Genomic DNA, 13,469 nt, shown 5'->3' with positions numbered 1-13,469 from the left:
CTTCTTATAATACCAGATATTCTATGAGGTCTTCATTTGCCTCAGAGACCTCTTCCCAGGAACCTCAATTCTCCTTCTTACTCTTTTTGGATTGGATTTACTGTTTTCTGCATCCTGGGTCTTCCCCTTTCTGGATTCATTTGATCGTTTTCTAGGGCTCATCTTCGAGAACATTTCTAAGGCAGGTTATGTGAGAATTAAAGTTTGAGTCCTTCCAAATATCTTGACTGATAATCTGTCTGGGTATAGGATGTTGATTTGGGTCCCTTTGTAGGTTACCTGGTTTTTCTTACTGAAAGCTTTTGGGGTTTTTTGGGTTTTTTTCTTCCATAGTGATCTTACATTTCACAAGGCTGTTCTTCGGTTTAGCTACTTCTTTTTCATTTGTTGGGTATCCAGTAGACGCTTTAAACTGGAGGCTCAGGTTCCTTATTTCTGGGCAGTTTCTCATATTATTTCTGTGACAATTTGTTCCACTCCACTTTTGGTCTTCTCTTGTATTAATCTTCCAGGTTTCTTATCTTTGTACTCATTCATTTCTGTTAAATATTGTCATGTCAATTATAGGTCAATAAAACCAGAAAAAGTAAAATAAAGATTCAAAAAACATTTTTTTTATCTGCCTTGCATATTGGAGGATTTTCCTGAAAAAAAAAAATATTTGAGAATAGGGAGATTTTTTTTTTTTTTTAAATCTGGGAGCTCAGTGTCCAAGGTTCAACTGATAAGGTTTGCTAAGGGTGAGTGGAGAGTTGGCCTTTAAGCCAAGTAAACTTTCAAAGGAGACGTTTAACTTCTACAGAGTGAGCGCTCTGTATTTGGGCTAGCAGGGTGGAGATCTGGCATTCACAACTTAGCCTACAGGTGATAGTGGGGGACTGACTGTTCTGTATGGAGGCGTTCTATTCATTCCCTTATTTTTGGCAACACATCTCACTACCACTGTCATACCTGGCATTTCCGAGTCATGAGTTTCTCTGAAAACATTCTGGAAAGCCTCAGTTATACCTCCTTTTCACATACTCCTAGACTATGGATTTCACTGCCCTTCATCATTACCAACCACTCTTCTTCAATGTTCCATCCTATAGAAAATCCTTGAAATCTCTCATTGCCTGATGACCTTTCTCCTGTTAACCTTTGTCATTGTAGGCTTATAGCTTTTTATTCCTATACTATTATTTTAGCAGGGAATTCCATAGGGAGAAATGATAAACAGGAGTAGCCAAGTTAAGTGAGATTTCGAAAAATAAAGAAACATGACTGTTCTCACACTCAGCATTCTAGATTTTTCAAAATCATAGCTGAAACTATAATAACAACCAGTGTTTATTGAGCATCCATTACCAGAAGTCATTCCTGTATTTCCAGAGTACCCTACAACCACACTGGGATTTGGAAAGAGTTCACCGTGGTGCTTTTCCTACTAACCTAGGAGGAAACGATCACATTTTTCCTGTGGTGCCATCTAAGAAAGTTAATAAAGCCACACAGGTTCACCTATATGACCATTTCTCCCCTTGTTTGATCCCCTACCTGAGAGCAAGAAAAGAGGAGAGGGAATACAGTCCTACCTCCCTGAGATGAGATGCAACATTCGAGGAGTCTCCAGTTCCTCCTTTCTCCCCAAGACAACCTGCACTCTTTTTCTTTTTTTTTTTTAATGCTTATTTATTTTTGAGAGAGAAAACATGAGTGGGAGAGAGGCAGAGAAAGAGGGGGACAGAGGATCTGAAGCGGGCTCTGTGCTGATAGCAGAGAGCCTGATATGGGGCTCGAATTCACGAACCGTGAGATCATGACCTGAGCCAAAATCAGATGCAACTGACCAAGCCACCGAGGTGTCCCCAACCCTCACTCTTTTCTTATTTACTATTCTAAATAAACTTACTGAACATTTACCATCTTTCAGGCTCTGTGCTCAAGTGCTTTACAAACATTCTCTCATTTCATAGTACCTTATGAAGTGGGTACTACTGCTCCCATTTTACAGAAGCAGAAACTAAGGCTCAGAGACCAAACTAAAACATGCCCAAGCCCTCTGATCTATTTAGCGTCAGCAATGCAAGCAGATAAACCCAGATTTGTCATTTTCCAAAACCTTTAAACCACCATGTTGTAAAGTCACTGCCCGAGGTGAGAATACCAAACATGGTCCCCAAACCACTATTAAGTTTGAAAACTCTGGGTTACAAGAGTCATCATCTGTAATAGTCTTCCCTCCCCCTGCTCACCAGAAGGTCATGGCTGGCTCCAGTACCCCAAGCCTCCTTACCCTCTTAGCAAGTTGCTTCAGAGTCAGGGCATGCTCCTATCCTCCCCCTCCTCCCTTTTCTCCTCTTCCTCCTCCTGGTTTTAAATAATTTTAGACTTACATAAAATGTCACAAAAATAGTACACAGAGAACCTTATACCTTTCACCCAGCTTCCTCTTGTTAACATCATACAAAACCACAGTACAATTACAGAAACCAAGAAATTAGTATTGAAATAATGCTATTAACTAATCTACTGCCCTATTCAAACTTCAAAAGCTTTCCTTCTGATGTCCTCTCACTGCTCCAGAATTCAGTACAGGATCTCAGATGGCATTTAGTTGCCATGTCTCCTCAGTTTCCTCTTATCTGAGACAGTTCCTCAGTTTTTCTGCCTCCTATGACCGTGGTGTTTTCTTGTGATTAAATTGAAGTTACACATTTGGGCAAGAATGCCACAGAAGGGATGCTCTGCCCTTCTCAGGAGGTGTGTGAGGTCAATGTGCATTACTACCAATGATGTTCATCTTGATCACCACTTTTTTCCACTGTTACTATCTTTCTCTAGGTAATTGACAAATACTTTGCAAGAAGTTACCTTGAAACTGCAAATATCCTGTTTCTCGTCATATTTTCACTCACTAATTTTTAAATCTATCAATGATTCTTGGCTACGATGATTCCCCCAAGCACATCCTGTCTCCAGATCTCATTCACTTCCAAATTAAAGTCACATCTGAGTATACCTGAGGGACAGAGTCCACTTTGTAGGCCTGTGCCCCAGCTGCAGGGGAGGTCAGGAATTTGAGTCCTGATTTCCAGACTGGGATACTAACATAAGGATTTCTACAAACATAAAGAGGACTTTCCAAGGATGATAGGCAGTCATGAATATGACTGATATCCACTGTAATCACCAAGTTATTTTAAAATCAAAAAAGCAAAAACACAGAACACTACTTATACAATATTATCACTTGTACAAAGAGCAAAAATAGTCTACATGCATAGACTATCTCTAGAAGGTTCTAGAAGAAATAGGTAACTTTTTTCTGAGGAAGGGAAGTTTATTATCAAAGAGGGGGAAGACTTGATTACCAGTGTATACTCTTTTGTACCCTTTGATTGAGATGGATGTAAAGGAGGTAAGGAGAAAGAAAGAAGGGAGGGAGGAAGGGAAAGAAGGAGGGAGGGAATGACCATCTTTCTTGCTCCTGTCATCCTCAATGGTGGGCTCTAGTGTGGCCTCCAGCAAGCCCTTCTTAACTTTTCTTTCTCCATCTAGTGCCTGTAGGTACACCAGGACACACCCTTTCCACCCTCACAAGGAGAAAATTATAGAACTTGCCTGGGCATAGAAAGTGCTCGTTACCCATCCAGCTGGAAAGGAGGGTGTAGCTTTAATAGGCATATTCGGCTTCTTCGCACCGAACACAACATGTTCTCCACAAACACGAACACAGCTCCTGAGTCCTGAGGACTGAGTGAAAATAAAAATACATTTCAGGAACCAGTTGCCATTTCTTAGTTGCTAGACATTTAGCATGTTCCTAATACTTAACAAAGAAGTTTACATTGGATAACACCCTGTCTGGTCAAATAAAACCATAGATAAAGGAAAAAAAAAAAAAAAAAAACCAACAACAAACTCCACCCCTTTCTCCTCCCAGCAGCTTTTTCTCATTCTCTCTCAGTTAATTTATATGGAGGACTGAGGGCTCCTACAGTGGGAGTGCAAAGATGCTGGAGGAAGAAAGTTGTTTGTGTCTACAAGACAAGCAGGACCTTCAAAGGTCCTCTGAGCACTTATTTCCTTTTCCTGTTCAGTGAATAAGAATGTGGTCACATTTCTTATCCAGTCCAATCCACTCATATCCTATATGATAATGCAGACATGACTAACATACCTTTGGAGAACACTAATTGTCACATCAGTTTTTCAGTATCTCAGTGTCTGATAACAGTTATTGTTTTAATATTTGCTTGCACAGTGGACACAAAGTTTTGAGATCAGGAGATAGAGCTCCTCTTTATCCTCCACCTTCTGCCAACAGAAGCCAACCACAACTATCTGCTAACTTAAAAAAATCTGAAAACAGGTTTCTAGACACTACAGGTTATTATAGGTAACTATCAAGCTCTTATCCAATGCTTCAAAGTGCATCTCAAAGGGGTGCCTGGGTGGCTCAGTCGGTGAAGCGTCCGACTTCGGCTCAGGTCATGATCTCATGGTTCGTGAGTTCAAGCCACGTGAGTTCAAGCCACGCGTCGGGCTCTGTGCTGACAGCTCAGAACCTGGAGCCTGTTTCAGATTCTGTGTCTCCCTCTCTCTCTCTGACCCTCCCCCGTTCATGCTCTGTCTCTCTCTGTCTCAAAATAAACGTTAAAAAAAATTTTTTTTAATAAAAAAAATAAAGTGCATCTCAAAAATCATCTCCTTTCCAAAATCTTTTCTCATACTCCCCCCAACTCTGCAAATTTGAAGTAGATACCCCACTTCTGTATTCTCCAGCATCATAAATAGATCTGAAGATAAAGTCTGTGCCTAGATAATCTGAGTACTTTCAGCACATATCACAGTGTCTGGCCCATGGTAATACAATGGCTGAATGAATTAAATAAACTAATTCATTGCTTGATTAGTATCTGTAGATTAAATAACTGATTCTGTGTGTTTTTTAAGAAAGGGTGATTGTTGTGTGTATATATATATATAAATATATATATATATATATATATATATATATATATATATGAAATTTTAAAGCCAGAATACACCTTTTAATTCATTTCTAACCCAGGACCTTAAGGGATGTGTCAGACCTGTGTCATAAGAATGATAATAACCAGGTAGTAAGTAAAAAAAAAAAAAAAAAAAAAAAAAAGTCAAGGACACAAAATATGGATGAAACTCAAACTCAAAAACATAATGTTAAACAAAGGAAACCAGACATTAAATAGCACATACATCCTGTACCATTTATGTACAATACAAAGATCAGCAAAACCCATGTAAGTAGTTAAAAGTCAGGATAGGGGTTCCTGCTGGGGGGACCGGGGCAGGGGGGAGTTGGGGTGGGTAGCTGCAACTAAAAGGGGGGACTAAGGAACTTTGGGGGACTGGTAATGTTCTATTTCTTAATCTTGATGCTCATTATACAGGTGTCTTCCATATGTGAAAATTCATCAGCTATATATTCATGATTTGTGTTCTTGCATAGAAATATAAAATATATTTCAATTAAAAGCTTAAAAGACAGAGGTGCCAGCGTGGCTCATTCGGCTAAACATCTGACTCTTGATTTCAGCTCAGGTCATGATCTCATGGTTCCTGAGATTGAGCCCCACTTGGGATTCTCTCTCCCTCTCTCTCTGCCCACCCCCCCCCCACTCTCATGTGCTCGCTCTCAAAACAAATAAGTAAACATTTTTTTAAAAAAGCTTAAAGAATAACAGACCAAACAGAAAGCTTAAAGCCAACTAAATTCTTCAGCAAAACCCAGATATTTTCAACTAAAATGAGACCCCCATTTGGTATAAATGAAACCATTACTACTTCAAGGTCACACAGGAAATCGTAAAGAATGTCTATGTCCCAAGCAGCCATGCGCAGTCTCCACAAAGCAAACCTTTAAACATTTTCTGCCCCAGACAACATATCTGCTCAGTTGGTGTTGGGCACACAGGGAAGTGAGACCAGATGACAGCTGACATCATTCCCATAGTTGACAAACTTTACCATATTAGGAAATTCGGTTTCAAGTTTTAATTACTTTGTTTTAATTATAAAAACCCACATTTGCTAACAATTATTCAACTGGCCTTTTAAAATTAAATGTAAAATACTTTCAAAACCCATTACAACGGCTGAATATGGTAATGTTCAAGCAAAAGCAAAGATTCCACTTCTAAATTTTATAGCATTTTAAATGTTCTTACAAGCGTTATGTACTTGGTGTAAATCGCTTAAAGCCTATATTATACTGCATGAAATTCTGCCATGAGCTGAATGAAATCCCACCCTGCAGTGGCTGTGGACTTTCCATCTCTCTACCCATTTCACAGATGAGGAAACTATCATTGCCTTGACTTTTTATAAAACCACTGCATCCTTAGAGCTCAGCCCCAGGCCTAGCACGTAGTAAACACTCAACGGATGTGCGTAATATGAACCAAGGAGGCTTGGACAGGTTGTGTAAACTGCCCAGTCACCCACCCTTCAGGGTGGCCCAGCCTTCTTCGGGAGTAAATCCGACCGGAGGCGACGGGCTGCACCAGGTGGTGAATCTGAGGTGAGCCACCGGATTCCGGCCTGGGGCATGGCCTTGGGTAGCCCCGGGTCTCCCATTGTGCATATTTGCGGCGCCTCGCCCTTCTCCGGGGTCTACATCATCCTCTTACTCAGAGATAAGCCGCTCTTGTTGTGATCTCAGGTCCCCAGGCTCTTTAAAGGAGACATGGGACTCTCCGGGCCTGGACGTACCCCCGGGGTGTGAGTGACAGGTATACCTGGAGGGCAGGGGACGTAGCCAGTCTAACCACCCGGGCTGCTAGCCCCAGCGGGGCCTCGGGGAACCGGGAAAACTGGAGGCGGCCTGCGAGGGTCAGCTGAAAGGTCGCTAGAGGGGCGCAGAGGGTGAGCGTCCGCCCCGGTTCTCCCCGCCATCCCGCCGCAGCCCTTCGGCCACCCTCGGCCCTCACAACTCTGCGGAGCGCTTCTCCGCTCCGGGAGCGAGACCCAGCAGGCCCGGGGCTGGGCGTGCCCTCACCTGCCTCGGCCCGGCCTCCGGGGGCCGCGCAGGGCGGAGACCGCGCACCCGGCGCCCCGCTGGAGGCGGGCGCCGAGCTTCGGCAGGAGGTCACGGGCAGCTTCCCCGCAGCGGCCGCGCGCAGCACGGCCGGCCCAGACCAGCGGAGCCGCCGCCTCCGCGAGCGCGGGCCCCGGCGCCCCGCTTCGCCAGTTTCGCCACCTTCGCGCGCCGGCGGGGCAGGGGGCGCCTCCGCTCCGGCTCTGGGGGCGCAGGCGTCCACGTGCGCGTCTGCGAGGCTGCACGCCACCCTCGGCCGGAAAGCAGGTGGGTGCCGAGGGCTGGCGGGGGCGGAGAGGGGGACCGAAACGGGCACCACCGATGCCCGAAACCCCTACCTCTTCTTTTCAGCAGCCCCTTTCACGTAAATAGGTGCTGAATTAAAAGTAATGTCCCTGCTTGGGACCACTTTCCCCAGGCTTGCGTATCTGGTCTCGCAAAATAAACTCTCCGTCTAGCCGCAGGGGCTGCGCTCAATGGGTCGAGGAGCAGGTTTCTAGCCACACACCACACACCTCCTGGCCCCAGGACCCTGCAGGGCTGCAAACCGACAGGCCCAGGGGCCTTTGGACAGGCACTCTGATCTTCTAGGGGAAGCATCAGGGGCTATTTCCCTCGTTTTTCTGTCTGGCCGCCTGTCTGCCTCTATGTCTGTCCTTCTTTCTTGCATTTTCTGTTTGCAAGGTGGACAGCTGGGCTTCACCCAGGGAAGGCAGGTCTGCTGGTGCACTTTGCTTCCCGTTCTGGTCTCCTTGGATGTACTTTCCCCGTTGGAGTTTGCTGCTCTCCTCAACAAGTAACAGCTTGCTGCAGATGAGAAGTTCTCTCAAAAATGAAGGTGCAGAAAGATAGGAGAGGAATGTGGGGAAACCAGATTGTCTAATTTTAGCCTGAATTTCGCTGTAAGGGAATCACCATGTATTGCCTAGGTGAGAAGTGTTTTGACTGCCCAGGTTAGGAAAAGACCTATGACTGATACTCATGAAACAAGCAGTAAGGAGTCGCTTAAAAGTACAAATTTTTCAAAATACCTAAACCTCAAACCATAGCGTTTTAGAAATTGTGAGGGTCTTGAAGTCAAATAGTTCAATGCCAAGTTATGGAGTTATCTTTATTGCCTCCTCACTGGGAAAGATGTTAGTAGAAACACTTAGTGAAGGCTCCTGAGAGTTTAGCTCATGTGGTTGTAAGAGTTTTATTTCATATTGGTGTTGCAACTTTGTCAAGGACGTGTTCCAGTGTAGTGGTTGAAAGTTTGGAGCTAGAAACACCTGGATTTCTGTCTGGGCTCCACCATCTAACTTGCTGTGTGACTTCCAACAAGTTGCCTTACCTCTCAGAGCCCGAGTTTCCTCATTTCTAAATGGGATTGCTGAGCAGGTAAAGAAGATAACACGTACTCCGTGGTTCACACAGAATACTTCACCGGGTAAGTACAGAATAAATGATACTTGAACCTGATAATGACAGTGAAGTGAGAGTTTAGGCCCAATTGCATAGCATTCACTGTCCACGCAAGAGGTGTCCGCAGGTGCCTCTGTGCACGCAGAGGTACAAGCGTTACATCGCTGGGCTCCTTCTGGTCATAAAAACACAAGGCGCTGCTTCTGAACTCTTGAACTTGATTTGAACAAATGAAATCTGTCCTAAGCCTGTTCAGATTTGCAGTGTATCATTTTTGTGTATTTTGAGATTCTCTGATGCTTTCAAGCGTGAACAGTTTCAAATGCACACGCAACTGGTATAACACTGGTGGTATCATTATTACTTATTATTAAAAGTAATGTTTCTCAGGTATCACCATGGTGCCTGGCTTAATATCGATTTGGGGTAGATTGACGGGGGGGACTGAGTCCTGGAGCTGATTGTTCACGTGGCTGCCTGGACTCAAAAGTGTGAGCCCCAGACCAGTGTCACCTGGAGCTTGTTATAAATGCGGGGTCTCCACCTCTACCCCAGACCTGCTGAACAGAATCTGCAGGTTAATAGATGCCCAGCGGACTTGTGCACTTTCCATCGGAGAAGCTCCTTCTTAGGAGTTCGAGTGCACTGATGTTTCTCAAAAATAGGCCTTAAGTTAAAAACTGAGAATAAACCGAGGGTTGAGGGGGGGCGGGAGGGAGGGGAAAGTGGGTGATGGGCATTGAGGAGGGCACCTGTTGGGATGAGCACTGGGTGTTGTATGGAAACCAATTTGACAATAAATTTCATGTTAAAAAAAAAAAATAGGCCTTAAAGAAAACATGCATCTCTTATAAGCCGTCTCTATGTAGTAAAATGAAAAAGATGTGTTATCATTTAAATGCCTGATAATTTTATTTTAAATCTTTAAAAAAAAATTTTTTTAATGTTTATTTATTTTTGGAGAGAGACAGAGTGTCAGTGGGGGAGGAGCAGAGAGAGAGGGAGACACAAAATCTGAAGCAGGCTCCAGGCTCTGAACTGACAGCACAAAGCCCGATGCAAGGCTTAAACTCACGATCCATGAGATCATGACCTGAGCTGACACTTGCCAACTGAGCCACCCAGGCGCCCTATTTTAAATCTTTAAATAGCCCGGAGAGGTAGTATCATGAGCTTTCTGTTATAAAAAAATTTTTTTAATGTTTATTCATTCTTGAGAAACAGAAAGAGACAGGGCATGAGCGGGGAAGGGGCAGAATGTGCTTTCTGTTTTAAAAGTAAGACAGAGCTGGGCTGCCTGGGGGGTTCAGTGGGTTGAGAAACCGACTTCCGCTCGGGTCATGATCTCACAGCTAGTGGGTTCGAGCCCCGTGTCGGGCTGTGTGCTGACAGCTCAGAGCCTGGAGCCTGCTTCAGATTCTGTGTCTCCCTCTCTCTCTGCCCCTCCCCCACTCATGCTCTGTCTCCCTGTCTCAGAAATAAATAAACATTAAAAAAAAAAACCACCAAGGCAGAGTCCCCTGTTTAAAAAAAAAAAAAAAAGTAAGACAGAGCTGTCATTTTAAGTTCAGCCAATTTTGGATCCCAGTGTTCCTATTTCCCCCTGAAACATGTCAGTTGTGATACTGCTTAGCTCATTTTTATTCTTGTTCCTCGAAAGGAAAACTCTTGAGTCTGAAGTTCTCACCCCATCTGTGTTTTGAAGAGTGGGCTTTGTGTGTCTGTCATTCCTGTTTTCAATCTTTTACCAGAGTTTTGTCCAAAAACTTAATTGATGCACTGAATTTACCAACTCTTATATAATATAAAATGGTAACTCAAGTAAATCAAATACCTGGCAATAATTGTTAATGACCTATATCTTTATATGCATTTAAGGTAAAACTACATATTATATGACTGAAATAGAAACTATTTTGCTATACTTTTGTTTTTTTAATTTTAATACCAGAGGATGTCATCAATATTTGTAGGAGGAATGTAATAATATACATAGATAGATAAAGATTTTCATGGCATCCTTTTCTAAAATAAACTTTATCGAGGCATCATTTGTATATAACAAAGGCATCAAACTGTATGTTTAAAATCTGCATTTCTGTGGTGAGCACAGCATAACATAGAGTTGTTGAATCTTTATATTGTATACCTGAAACTAATGTAACATTGTCAACTATACTCAAAAAAGAATCAGTGCATTTTTATTGCATGCAAATTATACTTCCATGAAAGTGATTGTTTAAAAAGATATCAAGGATTGCCATGATTTGTTGCCTATTGCCACAGTAGTTCAGAGAAAGTCAAGAAAAGTCCATAGAGACAGAAAATGAAGATTGACGCATTGGGCAGGCACAGAAAAAAAAATAGGTCCTGGGGGAATAGAAAGATAAAGTTACACAAATCTGGAAAGCTTGAGACCTTATAAGACTTTTTGTCTTCAAGGTGCAGATGTTAAATTTAATATTGAGCACGGGGAACCCTGCAGAGTTCCTGAAGAAGAGGCTAAAATGGAAAAAAGTTTTGCCCTGCAGGATGTACTGGCAAGCTCCTGTTTCCTTCTCACTTTCTGATCCATGTCTCACTTTTTGTCAGCAGACACCTGCTTTTGCCACGATGCTCTCATCCACGGACTTTGCATCTGCTTCTTGGGAGCTCGTCGTCAGAGTTGACCATCCAAATGAGGAGGAGCAGAAAGATGTCACATTGAGAGTGGCCGGAGACCTGCATGTTGGGGGGCTGATGCTCAAGTTAGTAGAACAGATCAGTAAGTTCCCGTTTCTTGATGGTTTCCCTACCTTTGAAACCCTCTCTGTTGTACTAACAGTAAATGGCTAATCTAGGCTGTCTGATCATCTAAGTTTTTCTGTTTATTTTTCTTACGATGGCTCAGAGAGCAAGCCCCCTCCCCACAGGAGGAAGAGAAATAGACGATCCTGCAAAAGGATGTGTCTGTTTCTTTCACTGTATCTAAATATCACTGTGGGGGTGCCTGGGTGGCTCAGTCAGTTAAGCTTCCGACTTCAGCTCAGGTCACGATCTCGCGGTCCGTGAGTTCGAACCCCGCGTTGGGCTCTGGGCTGATGGCTCAGAGCCTGGAGCCTGCTTCCGATTCTGTCTCCCTCTCTCTCTGCCCTTCCCCCATTCATGCTCTGTCTCTCTCTGTCTCAAAAATAAATAAAAAACGTTAAAAAAATTTTTAAATATCACTGTGATGAGGTTCAGGCTCTGTTTTCTACCCACCCCACTTTAGAGACTTTGAAGAGGTGCTGAGGCTTGTTAAGCCTTAGGTGGTAAAAGGGAATGGGGAGCTGAAGACCCATTTGTTGAAGTTCTTGCACACAATGGATGGACTCTTAAAGTTCGTTCTTATTCTACTTCATCGTATTTTTCATGTTTGCAGACGTATCCCAAGACTGGTCAGACTTTGCCCTTTGGTGGGAACAAAAGCATTGCTGGCTTCTGAAAACGCACTGGACCCTGGACAAATATGGAGTCCAGGCAGATGCAAAGCTTCTCTTCACCCCTCAGCATAAAATGCTCCGCCTCCGCCTGCCAAATGTGAAGACAGTGAGATTGCGTGTCAGCTTCTCGGCTGTGGTTTTTAAAGCTGTCAGTGATATCTGCAAAATCCTGAGTGAGTACCCCAGAGGGGCCCTGTGCCCTTTGGACTGTTAGCAAAGGAGGGCAGGAAAATTATGTGTGCTTTCTGCCTGCAAGCATTTGGCTTTACAGAACATTTCCCTTACTAGGAAGCATACTTTTCAAGCCTGGTTCTGGGGACTTTAGCCATGTAAGTAGAGTCAAACCAAATGGAACATTATTGGAGGAAATCAGATTCACTTCCACAAAGCTTAAAGCTATTTCCAAAGAAGTCTTTAAACAGAAGAAACAGACCCATTAAGATCCCCGCCCCCCCAAAACAAATTCATTCCTCTAAGCCATAGTAATATCATCATTATATTTAAGACAAACAAGCAAGAGTTCCATTAAATCATTACCACCAGGGGTGCCTGGGTGGCTCAGTCGGTTAAGCGGCTGACTTCGGCTCAGGTCATGATCTCGCGGTCCGTGAGTTTGAGCCCCGCGTCGGGCTCTGTGCTGACAGCTCAGAGCCTGGAGCCTGTTTCGGATTCTGTGTCTCCCTCTCTCTCTGACCCTCCCCCGTTCATGCTCTGTCTCTGTCTCCAAAATAAATAAACGTTAAAAAAAAAAAATCATTACCACCATAGAGTTGATATATGTTTACTGATTTTGAGATAATAGTGTTGCAATGTCTTAACTGCTTTCCTAACGCTTGGCTCTAGTAAATATTCTATCCACAAAAATTATTCGTGGAGTTTAAGGAGAAAAGTACACTTAATTATGGATTGAAAACTAATTCTGAATTTATTTTTTTTTTAATTTTTTTTAACGTTTATTTATTTTTGAGACAGAGAGAGACAGAGCATGAACGGGGGAGGGGCAGAGAGAGAGGGAGACACAGAATCGGAAGCAGGCTCCAGGCTCTGAGCCATCAGCCCAGAGCCTGACGCGGGGCTCGAACTCACTGACCGTGAGATCGTGACCTGAGCTGAAGTCGGACGCTCAACCGACTGAGCCACCCAGGCGCCCCTGAAAACTAATTCTTATGGCTTTAACAGTCATTAGGGACAACACTACCCAAACCATTTATTTGTGGAACCTCTATAATGGAAGTAAACCCTGCATCATGGTTCTTATTCCATATTTTTTGAAAGCGTGTAGGTACATTCTATGGTTCCAAGGCTGAGATTCAGCATTTGAATATAGTATATACAATATATGAGTGAGTGACCTATCTTTCCCATTAAACTATTCATTCATTCCTTCAACAAATATATATTGATTAGGCAGGCATTGTGTTGAGTGCTAGAGATTGCTTAACAATAAAAATAGGCCTAAATCCCTTCCCTGCCTGAGCTTACATTCTAGGATACAGAGGCAGAAAATAAATAATAAATGTAAACATTAATTTAAAAATAAG

At 43.3% G+C, this 13,469-nt stretch overlaps 1 protein-coding gene across 3 annotated transcripts in view; it reads left to right on the top strand.

Moving 5' to 3' along the window:
- The first annotated feature begins 7,083 nt into the window (after positions 1-7,083).
- Positions 7,084-13,469, top strand: part of FERMT1 (FERM domain containing kindlin 1) — a 35,427-nt gene continuing 29,041 nt past the window's right edge. The window contains exons 1-3 of one of the 3 annotated variants that reach the window (XM_019462558.2): positions 7,084-7,330; positions 11,063-11,231; positions 11,868-12,101. In XM_019462558.2, the coding sequence (XP_019318103.1) occupies positions 11,081-11,231; positions 11,868-12,101 (385 nt within the window). In that variant the 5' untranslated portion in view covers positions 7,084-7,330; positions 11,063-11,080. Of the gene's footprint in view, positions 7,331-11,062; positions 11,232-11,867; positions 12,102-13,469 lie in introns of those variants that run through there. The other 2 variants (XM_053890421.1, XM_019462560.2) reach the window with 2 other exon arrangements.

Source organism: Panthera pardus, unplaced genomic scaffold (genome assembly GCF_024362965.1).
Source record: "Panthera pardus isolate Hobbes unplaced genomic scaffold, ASM2436296v1 HiC_scaffold_25, whole genome shotgun sequence".
Lineage (NCBI taxonomy): Eukaryota > Metazoa > Chordata > Mammalia > Carnivora > Felidae > Panthera > Panthera pardus.
Note: the sequence above shows the minus strand (reverse complement) of the source record. Positions and strands in the feature narration are given on the sequence as shown.